The following is a 19655-nucleotide window of genomic DNA, read 5'->3' as shown; positions in this document are numbered from 1 at the left end:
ACAGAAACTTGCCTGTCCAGCTGTGTTTCAATGTCCTCAGCTATGAAGTCTGGGTAGGCACCCTTCCCATCTTAGTGGTTTGGATTCCTGAGCTACAGAGCTCTCACTGCCTCATGATTAACATGGCAGTCACAGAGGCCAGATTCTGAAAGTGAAAATAGAAATCCTTTCCTCCACCTTCTGTCATTGGCTTTAAAATCAAAACTGCTCTGCTAGATTTCAAAAGAAAGAGCTGTAGTTTTGTAGAAAGAGTGCGCCTACTTTCAATACCTATGTATAAGATTATCTGTAGTCTGGTATTCTACAAATTGCCACAGCCTTCAGCAGAGAAAATTGAACTTGGCTCCAGGCTTAAAATTGTGTTGTTGCAACCTGCTAAGTGTGGATGAGAAAGAGCTACAAATGAAAATGCATCCGACCTCTAAACTTTAGGTTTTGTTAAAGACTATGAAAGGTAGTTTAGATTATATGCTGTTATTCCTAAAATTAATAATAATTTTCAGTCAATCGTCATGTATTTATGAAGCAGCATTAGAGTATCTAGTACTTTATCAGAGTCTATGGGAGTATAAAAAAATACAGGGCGTAGGCATTCCTGTGCAAGAATAGTTTATAACCTCATCAGGAAGACAAGAGAGACGCATAAAATAATTAGAGAAGGAAGCAGTATACAGTGAGATGCTAATCATACAGTACAGGCAGCAAGTTCAGTAGAAGACTGAAGAAGGTGAAGAGCTGTCAGAGAAAGATTGATGGAGAACATGGCAATTTTGTAGCTGCTTTGAGACACCATGTAAAACAGTGAGATTGCTTGATGCTTCTGAAACCTGGGCTCAGATATTTGCTTATAATGGAAATACATTGGTCTCTGTCTTTTCCCCATGTCCTGTCCTAGTGACATATGGAAGAAGAAACAAACCAAGGTGGCTAACGGCAAACTTGAATGATGTTCAAGTTTGATCCACCCTGCTAATGTGGATTCTGGAGCTCGAATTGTATTTTGCAATGCATAGCATGTGCATTCTGACAGATGCATTTTTCAGACAAGTGATTTGCAGACTTCTACTTGGAAACAGCTCCCTGATTTTTAAGGGTTTTTTTTAAGTAATTAGAAATTATTAAGATTTCTGGGCATTACCCAGAGCCGGCTTACTACAATCACTAGAAGCAGAAAGGGATTTTTTTTCCCCTATATGGATCAAAAAATATTGAATGTCAGTTTTCTTCAATTAGATTGGGTTGCATTTATGGTTCCTAAAGTTCTATAGGAAGCTTCACTCTCTTACTCTAGTGGCCATGTGAAGAAAAGGCAAGTGTAACACTGATTATTATGATCAGCATCCTTTAGATACACACGTTCCTTTTAGATTTTAAAAATGTTTACCATATTGACCCAAGATTTCAAGGTGTACTTAGGGCTTCTGTTGCTAACTTCAACAGTAATAATAGGACATTCTATAGTTTATAAAAGGATTCTGTATACTATGTTTAATGTTCATAGACATAGTGTCCCAAAATTGATGTCCTTTATTTTAGAAAGAAAATAAAAGGGCAAATTATCGTTTGTCCTATATTCACTATATATTGTTCTGTTAAGGATAACATCACATAATCAATCAGAAAGCAAGTATTATCGGTTAGGTAAAGATGTCCTAAAACAGTGTGTTTGGAGAATTAAAAAAAAAAATGTATATGCATTGTGACTGCAACTTGAAGAGACAAATTTCTGTGTGAGTTATAAAACATTCTGAGCTGGTGGTGGGTTTAGGAAGCTTATTTTGGCATCAGTGAAGGATGGACAGGGGGTAAATGGACAGGGGAAAAAATGTTAGATGGAGCTATAGTAACAGTTGTTGCTTTGTAAACGATAGGTCCTCTAGCTCTATTTTGTTAATAATTTTTAAAATCCATATTAATATTTAATCATATCTATTGAGAAAAGAGAACATAACAGCTATTGTTATACAAATGATTATATGTATTTATAGAAATAATTTATTTGAATTGATATTTTCAAATTTGGGCTGGAGAAGACTCTTAAGAGTCCCTTGGACTGTAAGGAGATTCAACCAGTCAATTCTAAAGGAAATCAACCCTGAATATTCATCGGAAGGATTGATGCTGAAGCTGAAGCTCCAATACTTTGGCTGCAAGATGCAAAGAGCTGAGTCATTGGAAAAGACCCTGATACTGGGAAAGATTGAAGGCAAAAGGAGAAGAGGGCAGTAGAGGATGAGATGGTTAGACAGCATCACCAACTCAATGGACATGAATATGAGCAAACTCCAGGAGATAGTGGAGAACAGAGGACCCTAATGTGCTCCAGTCCACGGGGTCGCAGAGTCAGACATGACTTAGTGGCTGAACAACAACATGGAAATCATGTGTATAATGGCTTTCTCTGAGTATTGACTCACTGTGTACTGCCATTAGCAGGCCCAACTCTAAACTAGATTAAATGGATAAAGATTGACCGTAAGAAATCTTAATTCTTCAGCACTTCCTTCTACCTTACAGTGACAGGTCCTCCCTGATGCCACCTAAACAGCCACTTCTGCACTCCTACTTGGGACTGCTAAAAAATTAAACTGCTTTCCTGATCTCCAAAATCATCAAAACTTTTTACCACTCTGTGTGATGAGAGCAAAGTGAAATTAGTTTTAGCTAAGCTGGTAATTGTTAGTAAATGGGAGTGCTTTGTCAGCCAACTCTAACATTAGATGAGGGTTTCCTTAATCAACTTCATTGCTACAAGAAAAATTTACTTGGGGATTGTACTGGTTTGAAGAGCACCTCTCCACAATTCCTGTCTGCCACGAATCTCAGAGTCTGACCTTATTTGGAAACTGGATCTGCGTTAGTTTGTTCAGTTCAGTTCAGTCACTCAGTAGTGTCCGACTCTTTGCGACCCCATGAACTGCAGCATGCCAGGCCTCCCTGTCCATCATCAACTCCCGGAGTCCACCCAAACCCATGTCCATCAAGTCGGTGATGCCATGCAGCCATCTCATCCTCTGTCATTCCCCTCTCTTCCTGCCCCCAATCCTTCCCGGCATCAGGGTCTTTTCCAATGAGTCAACTCTTTGCATGAGGTGGCCAAAGTATTGGAGTTTCAGCTTCAACATCAGTCCTTCCAATGAACACCCAGGACCAATCTCCTTTAGAATGGACTGGTTGGATCTTCTTAGTTTGTTAAGAGTGCCAAAAACAAAATACCACAGCATGGGTGGCTTCAACAATAGAATGTATTTCCTCACAGTTTTCGAAATGCAAGATCAAGGGGTTGGCAGATTTGGTTTTTCCTGAGCCTTTCTTCCTGGGTTGTCATAGTCACCTTCTTACTTTTTCCTCACATGGCCTTTCCTCTGGTGTTGGTTCATTGCTGATATCTCTTGTGTGTGTCCAAATTTTGACTTCTTAGATGGGAGATTGTATTGGGTTACAGACTATATATATGGCCTTCTTTCACGCTTATTGACTCTTTAAGGGCCCATCTCCAAATGCAACTATGTTCTGAGGCTCTGGAGGTTAGGGCTTCAACATGTGAATTTGGGGGGAACACAATTTAGCCATCACAGAGGCTTTGCAAATGTAAGTAATTAATGATCTTGAGATGAAATTATCCTGGATTTGGATGGGCCCTGAAGGATGGAGGCAGAGATTGGAGTTATGCTGCTGTGATCCAAGGAACACCAAGAACCAACAGAAGCTGGAGAAGACAAGAGTAGCTCCTGGAGTTTCCAGGAGCTACTCTTGATAGAGTAGCTCCTGGAAACAAATACAGGGACTCTAAACCCTTTCTGACCGCTAGTTGTATCAGTGTTTTGCTTTGGACAGTTATATATAGAGTCCAGTATGAATCCTTGAAAAGAGAGTTTATCCAGTAGGGTATTTCAAAAAAATCTGTCTTTAGCTCCTGATTGCAGTTTTCATAATCTATTAAAATATTTTTTGTCTGAGGAACAATTTGTTCATTTTGCTGATTCTGTCCTTAAGTGGAAAGTTTTAGATTTATCTATAATTTACCTTTCTGTATGTATACAAAATACCCAGAAAATATAGACAGTTTTTTTTTTTTTCCTCAAATGGCTGATTTTATAGTTTACATTTAAAAGAGAGAAGGAGGAGAAACCAGGAGGAAGAAAAGGAGAAGAAGCAACTAGTGTCAAAAATGATTTGAAAGCATCAATCATGTGAATATTACCAGAATAATTTTTTATTTTTCAACTTGTTATGGAGTGGCAATGACTGCAAATGGAAACTGCCAAAATGTTCAAACCTCCTTAAATTTAAAAGCAGCACTATGCTACGATTTTAGCATGTTTTTAAGACAAGAATTTGGAGTGAACTTTTGGGTCATAAGTGTTCCTATTTGTTTGTACTGCTAGAACACATGCTGAAACAATGCTCTTTTTATGGTCTTATTTGTATTTCCTCATTACATAATCTAAAATGTGCATTCATTTTTAATATCTAAATGCCAATGTTTGAGAACATAATTTGTACAATTAACCAGGTCTATGTATACATTGTCACAGGAGAGTGTTACCCTATTTACTTTCTAATAATCTGCTCTCACACTATACAGAATTAATGATTTGGGGCATAGTCTCTAAATGTGTAAAAAACTAACCATCCTACATATATAGAAATCACTTCGACTCTCTACTGTGGGAATTGGGAGGTCAATGCCGAAAAGTAGCAAATCATATATAGATCTATTGCTTTTGTGAGTGATTAATCTTGTTGACATATTTATATGAGCGTGCATAAAAAAGCCTGGAAAGCATGCTGTTGACTTCAGTTGTTCATTAATATTGATTATATGCTGTCCCCATTGTGTTAGGAGTTACTTAAAGATTACCTACAAAAGTATTACAGCATTATTGATTTTAAAACTCCCTAATGCATCTTATATCTTGAAAGTCCACTTATACTTTCACTGTTAAGAATGATGTTATCAAATATTGTTGTTTAATCAGTTCATTTTAACTTTTATGAATACTAATCAGAACTGAAGCTCATAACCACCACTCTGCATACTTCTGTATCAATTCAGTTCAGTTGCTCAGTTATGTCTGACTCTTTGCAACCCCATGAACCGCAGCACACCAGGCCCCCCTGCCCATCACCAAATCCCGGAGTCGACCCAAACCCATGTCCATCGAGTCAGTGATGCCATCTAACCATCTCATCTTCTGTCGTCCCCTTCTCCTCCTGCCCTCAATCATTCCCAGCATCAGGGTCTTTTCCAATGAGTCAGCTCTTTGCATCAGGTGGCCAAAGTATTGGAGCTTCAGCTTCAACATCAGTCCTTCCAATGAACACCCAGGATTGATCTCCTTTAGGATGGACTGGTTGGATCTCCTTGCAGTCCAAGGGACTCTCAAGAGTCTTCTCCAACACCACAGTTCAAAAGCATCAATTCTTTGGTGCTCAGCTTTCTTTATAGTCTAGCTCTTGCATCCATACATGACCACTGGAAAAACCATAGCCTTGACTAGACGGACCTTTGTTGGCAAAGTAACGTCTCCGTTTTTAATATGCTGTCTAGGTCGGTCATAACTTTCCTTCCAAGGAGTAAGCGTATTTTAATTTCATGGCTGCAATCACCATCAGCAGTGATTTTGGAGCCCAGAAAAATAAAGTCAGCCACTGTTTCCCCATCCATTTTCCATGAAGTGATGGGACCAGATGCCATGATCTTAGTTTTCTGAATGTTGAGCTTTAAGCCAACTTTTTCACTCTCCACTTTGACTTTCATCAAGAGGCTCTTTAGTTCTTCTTCACTTTCTGCCATAAGGGTGGTGTCATCTGCATATCTGAGGATATTGATGTTTCTTCTGTATACCTGTAATAGAAGAAGAAGCAAATTTTTGAAGTAAGAAGGAATTGAGATCACACTTGTTTTTACAAGCTCTGAGTGGTTCAGTAAGACTCATTTGTTTTCAGAATTTGCTCTTCTATTAAAATTGTTTTCCGAATTATGTATTAGCTAGTGCTGATGTGTTCCAAAAATAATCAAGTGCCCTAAATATTCCAAAATTTCGGCAGCAAAAATTACAGATGTGGTAATATTACAAACATTTGTTAATAAGATGTCACTACGAAAATTATAGAATTAAATTTGCAGAAACTATTACATAAACAAAAAATATTAATACTAAGCCTAGTACATTGACAGTAAAAGATAGTCATTAAAATTACCTTATAAACTGGATAAGTAAATACTTTCTTGTGTTGTTAGCTTCCTCTTGTAGCTGCTGACAATAGTAACTCCACTTAAAACACGTATCACAAATAAGTAGCAGAGTACGCAGCACATAATAGATGCCTAATAAGTAAATATTATGCTGAAATCAGGAAAAATAAATAAAAACACTTTTATGCTGAGCAAGGTTGGGGTCAGTTTCTTCTTCTCACAATATGAGCAATGTATATGCTATATATAATGATTATTAAGTGGGTGAACACCTTAAATGATACCTACTTACTTTCAGTATCAAAATAGAGAATATTGTTAGATGAGGAAATATAAAAATAGACAGCAGTTTCTTAGGATCTTTAGTTCTCATATGATTAGTCCACTTATCATTTGGAGAAAGAAACCTGCAAAGTCTTAACACATTTTTATTGTCACTGTTTAACATCAAACACAAAATTTTTTGGCTACCATGAAAATTTGGTGAGTTGAAAGCTTGGGCTGCATTTATCATCTTTATGTACTAACTTATATTTTGATTATTTCATCTTGCTAATGCTTCAAGTGAGTGTCTTTTTTAAACAGGAACTGTTCAATTAGGAGACTAAAACACTATTGATAGGATTGTGTAGTGTCACATAGTTCTTGATTATGTATTTGCCGAAGAATTAAGATATGTGTAATCATTGTACATTTAGGGATACAATAATATTACACCTGTGATACTCTAGAAGCTTAAAGCATATTAGATATATAAATTTAAAGAATTTGAACCTTAGAAAGTGTAGAAAAGTTAGAATATCTTAATTACCAATTGAAATGCCAAAAGATATTTATAACATAAATCTTGTAAGCTTGAATGGGGTTAGGCAAAAGATCTGGTGGTTATCATTCATTATTGCCACACCCTTTTCACTTAAAAATATATTGTAAACCTACTGTGTGCCAACTATGACTTACCGCAGAGAATTAAGGGTCTAATGGGGGAACATGCCATGTAAGCAGTCAACTCAACACTCTGTCATGAGTTCTCCAGAAGAGAGTGTGTGTGTGTGTGTGTGTGTGTGTGCATGCACATGTTCAGTCAGTCATGTCCAATTCTTTGCGACCACATGGACCATAGCCCACCCGGCTCTTCTGTCCGTTGGATTTTTCTGGCAAGAACACTGGAGTGGGTTGCCATTTCCTTCTCCAAAAGAGTATGTACAAGGCATATAACATCAGTTTCACAGTAAAATTATTAGGGTCAAAATAGAAAAAGGAAAGAAATCTATATGTTGGGCATGGTCAGTTTCTTCACAGTGTAAACAGCAGTATACACATACCACATACATTACAAAATAGCAGTGGGGAATTACTCATGTTTGATGCTTGATTTCAGACACTGCTGAAGTGGAATTTTGTTAGCATGGCAGAGACTTTCTATATTCATGATATCTAATACATTCTGACCGCTTTGCTGAAAATATTTCCACTTAGGAAGGTTTTGGAGTCCTGTGTTATAGGACTGTCCTTAGTGAGTACCTGCTAAATTCTGTAAGCATCTATCAAGATTGACTATATTAATCTACAGATCTTTAACTGGGCAGAAAGTGTAGCTTAATGGAAAGGACTTAGGTTTGTACTCAGGCAGAATGTGTTAAAAAAAAAATCTTGGCTTTTGCAGTTGGACGCACACTTAACCTCTCTGAGTAAGCCTGGTTTTTTTTTGCCAATAGAAAAAAGATATGTTCTTACAAAGTATTGTAAAGAATACTGTGTATTTCATGTTGCTTAGCATATAAAGCACTCTTAAAAGGTTAAATGCTTGCCACCTTTGCTTTATGTCATCTTTGTCATGTAAATGAAAATCACTGAATTTCTTGGAGTAGTAAAAATAACAGCAGCAAACGGCCCTTGTAACAAGTCATCTTTTTCTGAAACCAAGCTGTCAGCTGAGGTCAATGATGTCTTTGTGGGTATAAGTAAAATGAGCTCCAACTCTCTAACTCCTGTCTTTGAGGAATCCCAGAGGCTACACCAGGATTACTTGATAGACTTTGCCTGTGCCCCCAAGAAATATCTGTAGAGTGTCTAAGACTAGATAGCTGTCAGCTCGGTCTTCAGGTTCCTGTATCCACTGGATTATTCTTGAGTTCCTTGGACATCATGTGCTGGAACTCTTCTTCCCTTCTGCCAGGATGAGCCTGATGGATAGAACAGCCCTTTCCTTCTGACTTCCCCCAATTCCATACATAGGTCTGTGTGTCTAGCAGACTTGGATAGTCCCTCAAAGACAGGTCACATAGCAGCTTTACAAACAAAGGTAAATTTTAGGCATCATGGTTTCTTACTAGCTACTTTTCTTCCCATATTACAGCCTCATAGCATACTTCTATGAGCATACTCTCTTGCTCCTTGAAGTTGACTTCCAGTTCTGCTTGCAGGGTCTTCCCTCCAGGGTTGCCCCCATCCATTCCTAAATTCTTCCCTTTATAAGGCAGAGCCGCTGACTCCTCCTCAGCCACTAGCCAAGTTTTACTTTTCCAGAGATGCAGAAGGCTTGAGTAAATGTAGTCATCTCTTCCAGGCTCATATTGCTCCTTGTTCTTCCAAGTGACTTCCATTGACCACTTCCCTCGTAATCATGTCTTTGACTGCTCCCAAGGACTGGCATTGGCCTTACTATTTCAGTTGTTTGCTTTTTATCCCTCCCTCAGCATTATAAGTAGAAAGTGAAAGTGTTAGTTGCACAGTCATGTCATGTCTGACTCCTTGCAACCCCATGCACTGTAGCCTACCGGGCTCCTCCATCCATAGAATTCTCCAGGCAAGAATACTGGAGTGGGTAGCCATCCCCTTCTCCAGGTTATCAGTAGAAGGGAACATGAAAAATATTTCTTTTCTTTCTGATAGAAATCACATCACTCTCTAGTGGGGCCAGAAATAGCTTTATCATTTTTGTTTTTAAAAAGTTTTTTCCTACTAGAGGGAATTCCTCAAATTGAGTTTTCCTCATATTAGTTGAGATTTTTGTTTTTATTTTTGAGAAATCCTGAATTCTTATTAGGCTTGTTTCCTTATCTGCAAAATTGAAAGGTTGGATTAGATGATCTCTAACACTCCTTATTTGTTTAAAATTATATATTTCTTGTTCCTTGTGGTTCAGCTGGTAAAGAATCCGCCTTCAATGCAGGAGACCTGGGTTCGATCTCTGGGTTGGGAAGATTCCCTGGAGAAGGGAAAAGCCACCCTCTCCAGTATTCTGGCCTGGAGAGTTCCATGGACTTAATAGTCCATGGGATCGCAAAGAGTCAGACATGACTGAGTGACTTTCACTTTCACAAATATTTCTTAGGTTATATATATTTTTTTTATTTAGCAATTACATGCATGGCTATCAGTTATCAGTTAATTAAAAAACCTGTCATGCATTTTTGTATTTTGAGTGAGTGAACCGATGAGTCAAAGCTCTAATGTCACTTTTATTTCATTCTCCCTTCCCCACTTGGCTGATTCTGTAAAGAATGTAGGTTTTAGGGTCACGGATTCTTGTTGGCTTGAGACCGAATGCTTCATTTGTAGATGTTCATTTGAAAAATACTATCTAAAATTTCTGACCTACAGTTTTTAAAAAAAAGGTAAAAGAATAATATAGACAACTACCTCTTCTAGTTGCTGGGAGAAATAAATGAGATTATTTATCTGAAAGTAATTTGTAACTTGTCTGGCACTGTTAACGTTAATTAATTTGAGAGGAGGGAAGAATTAGAAAGTGAGAAAGAAGAGGGAGAAAGGGTTCTATTGCATGGTTTGCATCTCTTGATGATGGGAGAAAATGGTCACTGATGTTGCACCCTCTTCCTGTCTCAGTCATTGACAACTTACCACCCCAAGGGCAGGTGTTAGTTGGTTTAGTTGACCAGTACTGCAAGGCACAAAACTGCCTCTTGAATAAACGTTTTGTTTTTAATTGGTATGGAGATATCTGAAGAAAATTATGGACACATTGATTTCTTTGCCCTGTTTGAAAGTCAGCCATACAAAGATCTTGACAACATAGTTGTCATACTGTTGCCTATTTCATGCATATATTTATTAGATTATATAATTATTGACTGTCATGGAATTTTATACTGTAAGAAACACTATCAAAGAGCTGCTGGAGGAGGTAATAGAAGTATAAAATATTGCAGAATAGCATTGCCCAAACTCTTAAGTGCTTCCTGTTGTTAGCTTTGTGATGATGGTGGATTTCCTTTTCTCTCATTAGGGCGTTAAAGGGTTTTGACCCACACTTGAGGAGCCATTCACTGTTGTGCTCTTTTATAGCCTTGCCTGATGGAGCCCCCACCCCGTTGGCTCACATTATCACCATTCTCCTGCCCAGCACTGTTACCTTCTCTCTAGTCTCTGCTGAAACCACTTGCTTCTCTTCTTCTCTATGCCCTCCAGGACTCTGGAATTCATCTCTTCATACAGAGTCAGACACTTAGTTTAATAACACTTGCTTTCTTTTTCTAGTGTGTACATCTTAGCTTTCCTTTCAGTTATTTTTTTCATATAAATATGTTCTAGTCTTTCCAATTTAAAAAAGGGGGGGGGGCAAAATTAGACAATGCTATATATTTTGCTTGGTCTTTCTTCATCTCCCAGGGAGAGCTTTTTCTTCCTTCAACTGTCTCTTCTTCACAACATCCAGTGTGGATTCTGCCATGAGTCATTCAGCATCCTCCAAGAAACCAACTATTAAACAGAATTAGAGAAGCAAAGGTTTATTGGGGGGAATAGCTATGATGGACAAGAGGGGAAAAGCGCAAGAGTAGGTAGGATGAGCCTTCAGACTGACACAAGCCTGTAGACTCTGAAGTAAGGAAAGGACAGAAGGATTATTGCAAAGAAAACAATATTCTTAGATGCCATGCCAGTTGAAAAAAAATCACAGCCATACCAAAGGAGTACCCCAGAGGCAAGAATGTGTAGTAGAGGAGTCCCAGGTTCAGGCAGAACTGGTTCCGCTGTACACTCCCAGAGGTGGAGCACCACACTTCTATTGACTCTCAATAGAAGTACCAATTGAGGTATTGGTGCCTCAATAGAGGTACCAGCTACCAGTCACTCTGGTGAAGTTACTTTTTCAAGACTCAAAAACAACTCGGTGTCTCTTCTCTATCTTTGCAACTTTCAATGAGCTAGCCTGTACATTGGCAAAAATTGTAGTTCTCTTGAAGTATGCCCCACCACAAACTTGCAAATAGTCAATAAAAGTATTGCAACCAACCATCCACTTCACTTGGCCTATGTGGTTACAATGACTCTTAAGTTTATGCTACTTTCACCAGCAGGGTGCAAGAGCTCTTGCATGTTCTTAACTCTGAAAATTGCCATTCAATATTGCATTTTAAACATACAGAGGAGATTTTATAATCTGGAACCTTAGTAACAATATTTTACTTAGTGCTAATACTTTTGAAATGTTTGATATGTATCCATTCAGGGTATTTTATATGTATGAATTCTTTTCATCTCTGTCATTGCCTTTTGAGGTAGATTGTATTATTATAGTATTGACATTTCACTGAAGATGATACTGAGGTAAAGAGAGGTTAAATAAATCATCTAAGACCACATGGCTAGAAAGTGTGAAACCAGTATTCAAGCCCAGGCTGTTGGTCTCCAGAGCCCTCACAGCTTCTGCATTTCCTGTAGCACTAATATCCAGAACACTTTTCTCTGTAAAAGTGTTAATTGCAGAATGTTGACCCAGTGTCTACTTGAGAGCATATGAATCATGCACCAATATTGCTTTCTGTCTTTCAGGTCCCTGCACTCCTAATCCATGCCATAATGGAGGAACCTGCGAAATAAGTGAAGCGTACCGAGGAGATACGTTCATAGGCTATGTTTGTAAATGTCCCCGAGGATTTAATGGGATTCACTGTCAGCACAGTAAGTCATCCACGGTCTTTGTGCTTTTATTATCATTGATTGCAAAGTATGCAAGTCATTATCATTCTTGTTTGGAGTAGAATGATAGAATCTTTGAGCCTGCTTTTCTCCCACTAAATACACTGTATCCCCAGCTGAGGACTTATTCCTAGACTGTGTTTCCATTCTCCTGAGGATGTGGGAAGCTAGCAATCTTCTATTAGTCCTTTTCACTGTTGTTCAGCCATACTTGCAAAATGCTGCTTTTATACTGATCTGATATCTATGTCTTTCTTTCATGCATGTCCTAAAGTTATATTCTTCAAGCTTCCCAGACATTTTTCTGTTGACTGGGTTCAGAGATGATACCTAAAAGAGAAAACTGCCCATTCTGCCCTTACTATAGGCCAGTTTCCTCCATCTCACATGTTAGCATTTTTAGTGTGAAAATCTTTGAAAGTTCCAAAAGGGTGTTATTTGCACTTCTCTATTTTATCTTTGTTCTTGTTTATCCTGAAGTTAAACAAAATTTGTCCACTTGTGATGATTTCTTCTTAGAAGTATGACTCAACATTTATTGTCCTTCTAAGTATTTCTAACAGTAAGAATATGCCTTTGTATACTTTCACCCTCTTTGTCTTACAACCCGGTTGCACAGAAAAAAAAAATAGTTCAGATAATATGCCCCCAGGTGCAAGCCCTGACTCTAGACACTGGACAATATCCCATTATGGAAACTTTGTTCTCATTTCAAAAGGGAATTCTGCTGTAGTGTGTGTGCTCCGTGCAGGCAGCCTTTGAGGGGCTCAGGTGAGGTGGCGAGACTGTTTTCCTCTGGATACTGCTCTGACACTATGTCACAAATCTTTGGAAATAAGTAGGATTAGTAATATCCTCTTTAGGTGATTAGGTGAATGTCAAGGCAGTCAAGATCCTGGGCTCAAATCCCTGTTTTTCCAGAGATGTTTTGTGATATTCACGTGTAAAGGCTGAGCAGCGATGCTATAATAAGGAAAAATCAGCCATGGTGACTTCGAACTCAGCCTGAGAAAAATCACAAGCTTCTCATTCCTTGTCGGTGATTGAACCTAGTTACAAGCAGTGTACGAATTACAGTGGGCTGTATTATAACAGGCCTCTACAGAAATTCCACAAATTCCTGGCCATTGCAGGTCTGCAGAGAAGTACACAATGTTCTCAAAGTCTCAGAGCCAGGGTGCACTCTATAATTTTTTGCTGGTGGTTGAAAATCTGGCTCTGGCTGACAGACTCAACTTGTCTCTTCTCATTCCTCACACCATGGTCTCAATCATCACTGTGGTATTCATGGCTCATGTATTCATTGCCCACTCTAGGCCACTTGCCATCCCCCCCGTTCCCCTCCCTCTGATCAATATCGCGCGCCTCCTTCAAGACTCAGGTCCTGTAAGACCTTAAACACACGTTTAAGGTTTATGGGAGACTGGAGGCTGAGGGGTTCAATTTAGAACTGGGATTTTGTGAGCTAAACAAACCGGTGCCTCTTCTCTGAAGTGCATCATTATTAGAAGCAGCAGAGAATGGAGGGAAAACGGACTGGATTTGGAATCAGAGACCTGGATTTGAGACCTGACCTCAAAGTTATTGAATAAGTGACCCTGAGCCAGTCACTTGACCTTTCTGTGCTTGAAGACATCGAAATAGAGGAATTGAACTATAAATAAATGATCTTTGGTTCATACAGGATAGAAGAGTATTATGGTTCAATAGGTAGCTTGCTTACTGTACATAGGTTATCAAGTCTCCCTCTTTATTGATAAAATTGAAAAGGATTATATATTGGGAAAGCAAATTTAGAAGTGCTGTAAGCCCTGAGAGCTTTTCCAAGTGGAATAAACAAACAAACGAACAAAGCAGCTCTTTAGTTCCTTGCAAGAACTGCTAGGGGTTTGAGTGTATTTTTCACAGTGGTAAGAGTTTTGTGGCCTAGAACTTTGCTATTCAAAGTGTAGTCATGTGTCAGCATTGCCTGGAAGCTTGTCGGGAATGAATATTGCCAGGTGCCACCTCAAACCAACTAAATCAGAAACTGTATTTCCAAATGATCCCATACCCAGTTGACTCCCACACATGATGAAGCTTGAGAAATACTGCACAAGGCTTTCAATAGCTAAAACTAGTTATCTCATAGGTCAAGGTAGCAACTTCTGCTTTCACTTACATAACCATGCGTTATAGGCAAAATATTTACTATGTTTTCACTAATAAAAGCTATATTGAAAATCAGTGAAAATGAAAGATGGACCAATATAATATGAACCTTTCATTTGGGAAAAGAATTGAAAACAATTCTTAAGACATCCGTATATAGGAGGGCTTATTAATTTAGTTCTGTGTGACAGATTGTGAAATAAATATCATTGGGAATATAGCTTAATAGCTAAAGAATTTTAAGTTTTATGATACAGGAGTAACAAATACATAGTTTAGTATAACAACTATTTTGTCACTGTGTTACAAATTAGAAGAAAGGTTTCTAGTGCTAGCATTAATAGTATATATGCATTTTTTTTAAAATTAGATTTTATCTTTAAGAACAGTTCTAGATTTGCAGAAAAACTGAGCAAAGAGTACAGAGAATTTCCAAATGTCCCTCCTCCTCTGTAGTCTTCTCTGATATTAAATTCTTACATTCAGTTAGTCAGTTCAGTCACTCAATTGTGTCCAACTCTTTGCGACCCCATGAACCGCAGCACGCCAGGCCTCCCTGTCCATTTCCAACTCCCGGAGTCCACCCAAACCCATGTCCGTTGAGTCAATGATGCCATCCAGCCATCTCATCCTCTCTCGTTCCCTTCTCCTCCTGCCCTCAATCTTTCCCAGCATCAGGGTCTTTTCAAATGAGTCAGCTCTTTGCATCACGTGGCCAAAGTATTGGAGTTTTGGCTTTAACATCAGTCCTTCCGATGAACACCCAGGACTGATCTCCTTTAGGATGGACTGGTTGGAACTCCTTGCAATCCAAGGGACTCTCAAGAGTCTTCTCCAGCACCACAGTTCAAAAGCATCAATTCTTCAGTGCTCAGCTTTCTTTATAGTCCAACTCTCACATCCATACATGACTACTGGAAAACCCATAGGTCTGACTAGACAGACCTTTGTTGGCAAAGTAATGTCTCTGCTTTTTAATATGCTATCTAGGTTGGTCATACGGAGAAGGCAATGGCACCCCACTCCAGTATGCTCGCTTGGAAAATACCATGGACGGAGGAGCCTGGTAGGCTACAGTCCATGGGGTCGCTAAGAGTCGGACAAGACTGAGAGTCTTCACTTTCCCTTTCCCTTTCATGCACTGGAGAAGGAAATGGCAACCCACTCCGGTATTCTTGCCTGGAGAATCCCAGGGATGGCGGGGCCTAGTGGGCTGCCATCTGTGGGGTCGCACAGGGTCGGACACGACTGAAGCGTCTTAGCAGCAGCAGCAGCAGGTTGGTCATAACTTTACTTCCAAGGAGGAAGCATCTTTTAATTTCATGGCTGCAATCACCATCAGCAGTGATTTTGGAGCCCAGAAAAATCAAGCCAGCCACTGTTTCCACTGTTTCCCCATCTATTTTCCATGAAGTGATGGGACTGGATGCCATGATCTTAGTTTTCTGAATGTTGAGCTTTAAGCCAACTTTTTCACTCTCCTCTTTCACTTTCATCAAGAGGCCCTTTAGTTCTTCTTCACTTTCTGCCATAAGGGTGGTGTCATCTGCATATCTGAGGTTACTGATATTTCTCCTGGCAATCTTGATTACAGTTTGTGCTTCATCCAGCCCAGCGTTTCTCATGATGTACTCTGCATATAAGTTAAATAAGCAGGGTGACAATATACAGCCTTGACGTACTCCTTTTCCTATTTGGAACCAGTCTGTTAATATGGTATGTTTGAGCCATGAGGTTTTCCTTGGTGGCTCAGCCCAAAAAGAATTCATCTGCAATGGAGGAGATCCAGGTTTGATCCCTGTAGCCCTCCCAAATTCCTTTTTGGCTTCCCTAGTGGCTCAGATGGTAAAGAATCTGCCTACAATACAGGAGACTCAGGTTTGAACCCTGAACTGGGAAGATTCCCTGGAGAAGGGCATGGTAACCCATTCCTGTATTCTTGCCTGGAGAATTCCCTGGACAGAAGAGCCTGGCAGACTGTAGTTCATGTGGTCATAAAGAGTCAGAAATGACTGAGCGATTACCACTTTTTGACACTTTGCTGTAATTGATGAACTGACATTAATGTATTAAGTAAAGTCCATAGTTTGCATTAGGATTTGCTGTTTTTATTGTACAGTTTTATGTATTTTAAAAAATGCATATCATTTGTCTTCCAAAGCCTTATACAGAATAGTTTCACTAACCTAAAAATCTTCTGTGCTGTGTTTATTCATCCCTCCCTCCTTACTCCCAACTCCTGGCAACCACTCATTTTTTTTTAACTGTCTCTGTGATCTTGCCTTTTCCAAAATGTCATACAGCTGGAATTCTACAGCGTGTAGCTGGAATCAAATAGTATGTAGGCTTTTCAGACTAACTTTTTTCACTTAGCAATTTGTACTTAAGTTGCCTCTACTTTCTTTTGTGACTTGATATCTCTTTTGCTTTTAACCAGTGAATAATATTCCACTTTATGGATGTACTACAGTGTGTTCATTCATTCACCTATTAAATAACATCTTCTTAATAGTTGCTTCTCCTTTTAGCAATTATGAATACAGCTGCTATAAACATTCATATGCAGATTTTTGCGTGGACTTGAGTTGTCATGTCTTTACCTGACTAAAGACCTAAGAATGCAATTCTCATGGTAAGAGTACATTTAGTTTTGTCAGAAACTGCCCTATTGCCTTCCACAGAGGCTGTGATATCTTGTATGCTTGTCAGCAACGAATGAGAGTTTCCTACTCTCACAAGCATTGGTGGTTGTCAGTGTTTTGTATTTCAGCCATTACAAATGCTTTTTTGGTAATGAAAATAGCATGAGGTTATAATTTTAGAAGACTGATGTAGATTAATGTTGGTTTTTAATATAGAATTATCAAATTATTTGTTTTTAAATGTATGTTAATGTGTACATATACATATATATGTGTATATATATATTTATGTTTGTATGTACATATGTGTGTATGTAAATTATAAGATGTAAATTATAGGATAGAATGAATACCAGAATGTCTAGAAGTTGAAGTTTTGAAAGGCATTTTTAAGCGAGCACTTTTCTGATGAGAGCTGCATTTCGGGCTGGCTAGAAGTAATCGTATTTTATTTGTTGCCTAGTTACAAATCTAATGCCGTAGGGAAGAACTCTTCCCTCATTCTCAGAATTCTTTGCCCATCTTCCCACTGAAGGCCTTCTCTGAATTCCCCCACCCCTGTGCACGGCTTTGGAACCTTCAGTTTCTTTTAAAAGAATATGTTTTCTTGGTTCCTATTTTTTGAGGAAGAAGAGTTGACCTAGGTGCCCACCAAACCCTAAAAAAAAAAAAAGAAAGAAAAGTTAAAGCAGGCCCTTGTTATCAGATTAGCTCAAGATAATCTTGAATCCCTTTTCAAACTGAGAAAGTTGACCAGAAGGCACCACAGAATCTAAAACTTTCCTCTTTGTGTGTGTGTGCTGAGTAGATTCTGTCGTGTCCGACTCTTTGCAACCTCATGGACTGTAGCCCGCCAGACTCCTCTATCCATGGGATTCTCCAGGCAAGAACACTGGAGTGGGTTGCCATGTCCTCCTCCAGGAGATCTTCCTGACCCTGGAAATGAACCCGCATCTCCTGCGGCTCAGGGAAGCCCTTTCCTCTTTGTACATTATGCAGAATGTTGTAAACCAGTTTGGTCTTAATTTTATACTATTGACTAATAGATTCACACATTCAACAGATACTTATTGGGGACATGCATCATTTTACTTTTTTAACATATGTTTCACTCTTCTCAGAGTTAGCCAATGATATTTGCTGTTTTGAAACAATCACTGTTAACTGGATTAATTACATATTTGGCAATTACATATGGTTTCTTAAAGGTAGTGCTTGTTAAACAAACAGAATCTGATCCCTCTTCAGCTCTTTTGAATCACAGTCTTTGGTTGGTGTCCTGGATACAGTTAAAAGTATCCATATGATCCTTAAGTGAATCAAGCTTCAGGACTACTGGCTAAAGAATGACCTGTAATTTCCAGATTGTATGGGAGGAAGCTTGTTTTCAGGGAGAGAATTCTGGATTAGACCTGGGTTTCTGATGCAGTTTTATTTTGATCAATTGATGAAGACTCAGTTAGCATTTAATGTTTCTTTGATTGAGCTTTCTTATGATTCAGTTCAGCTCAATAGAGAGAACTTCATACTGTATTATGTGCTGGAAATAACATGTCTATAAGAAGTAGAATTGATAATCCTTTGTTCTGCTTCCCTAAGTAGGATGTTTGTTAGAACCAGATGAGAAGTTTTAGAACATACTTTACATATCTTAAAGGGTAGCATATTCCGAATGGATGAATATTTTAAAATATAATGCTTGGTCCTATTGGTCTTTAATTTTTCCCTTCTCTTAGTTTTTTCAACTGTAAAAAATGAGCTGTGGCTCAGGGGGAAGGCTAAATTGGAGCTTTATCCTTTTCTGTTTTACATTCCTCTTACATCCTTAATTCTAATAGTTAATTATTATTTTATTAAATTATTCTAATTTTAGCTTGATGGCCTCTTTATTTTAGCTTTGCCCACTAGAGGATCAATTTGTCCTAATAAAGTATTCACTTCAAAACTGTGTGGAAACTTAACCTGGAGTTATTACTGACACCTGCAAGCTATAGAATTACAGTGCTAAATAAAGACCTCTAAGGAAACTTCCAAAATAGACTTGCCGCCAACCCCAAAAGATTTCTGACTATAGATTGAGAATTCAGATTTTTCGGTTCACTGAGAACTTCGCAGGTCAACGTTAGCCCCCTTAACTCTATAAGAGAAAGGTTTGCAAAACTTGGTGTGCAAATGAATCGTCAAGGAGTAAAGAAATATATTCAAATTCCTCTTGCTCATCCACAGAGATCCCAGTTTAACAGAAGTAATTTTGTACCCAGGTCTGTCTATTAACAATTACTTTAGTGAAACTGACACAAATGATTCTAGAACACTGGTTCTCACCTTGGCTGCACATTAGGATCACCTGGGGACTTATGAAAAATACTGATGCCTGACTTCCACCCCAGAGATTTTGATTTAATTGGTCTGGGGTATGGTCTAGGCATTAGGAGTTTTAAAACCTCCCAAGATGATTCTAATGTGCAGCTAAGTCTGGGAATCAGTGTTCTAGAACCATACTGTGAAGAATTACTATGTCTTAAAGATACCAAGCAGAGGAATACTCAAAAAGAAACAGAGCTTAGGATAAACAAACGTAACTGCACACTAAATGCATAATCAGGCAACCTTATTGAATTTTTGTCATTCAACCTTTACTTAATATATAGGAGGAAATCATCTTACAGCAAGAACCCTCAACTGATTGAAAGAATCAGGCCAAAGGAAGAAAT

The 19655-nt window shown here is 38.6% G+C and overlaps 1 protein-coding gene across 24 annotated transcripts in view; it reads left to right on the top strand.

Moving 5' to 3' along the window:
- EDIL3 (EGF like and discoidin domains 3) overlaps positions 1–19655 on the top strand; it is a 1139470-nt gene that overhangs the window by 831001 nt on the left and 288814 nt on the right. For all 24 annotated transcript variants that reach the window (XR_014057550.1, XR_014057552.1, XR_014057551.1 and 21 more), the window contains one exon: positions 12002–12130. Coding sequence is in view for 18 of the 24 variants with exons in the window: in XM_081503905.1 (XP_081360031.1) it covers positions 12002–12130 (129 nt within the window). In the remaining 6 variants the exon portion in view is untranslated. The remainder of the gene's footprint in view (positions 1–12001; positions 12131–19655) is intronic.

This window comes from Giraffa tippelskirchi, chromosome 6 (assembly GCF_054371585.1).
Source record: "Giraffa tippelskirchi isolate mGirTip1 chromosome 6, T2T-mGirTip1v1.2.pri, whole genome shotgun sequence".
Lineage (NCBI taxonomy): Eukaryota > Metazoa > Chordata > Mammalia > Artiodactyla > Giraffidae > Giraffa > Giraffa tippelskirchi.
Note: the sequence above shows the minus strand (reverse complement) of the source record. Positions and strands in the feature narration are given on the sequence as shown.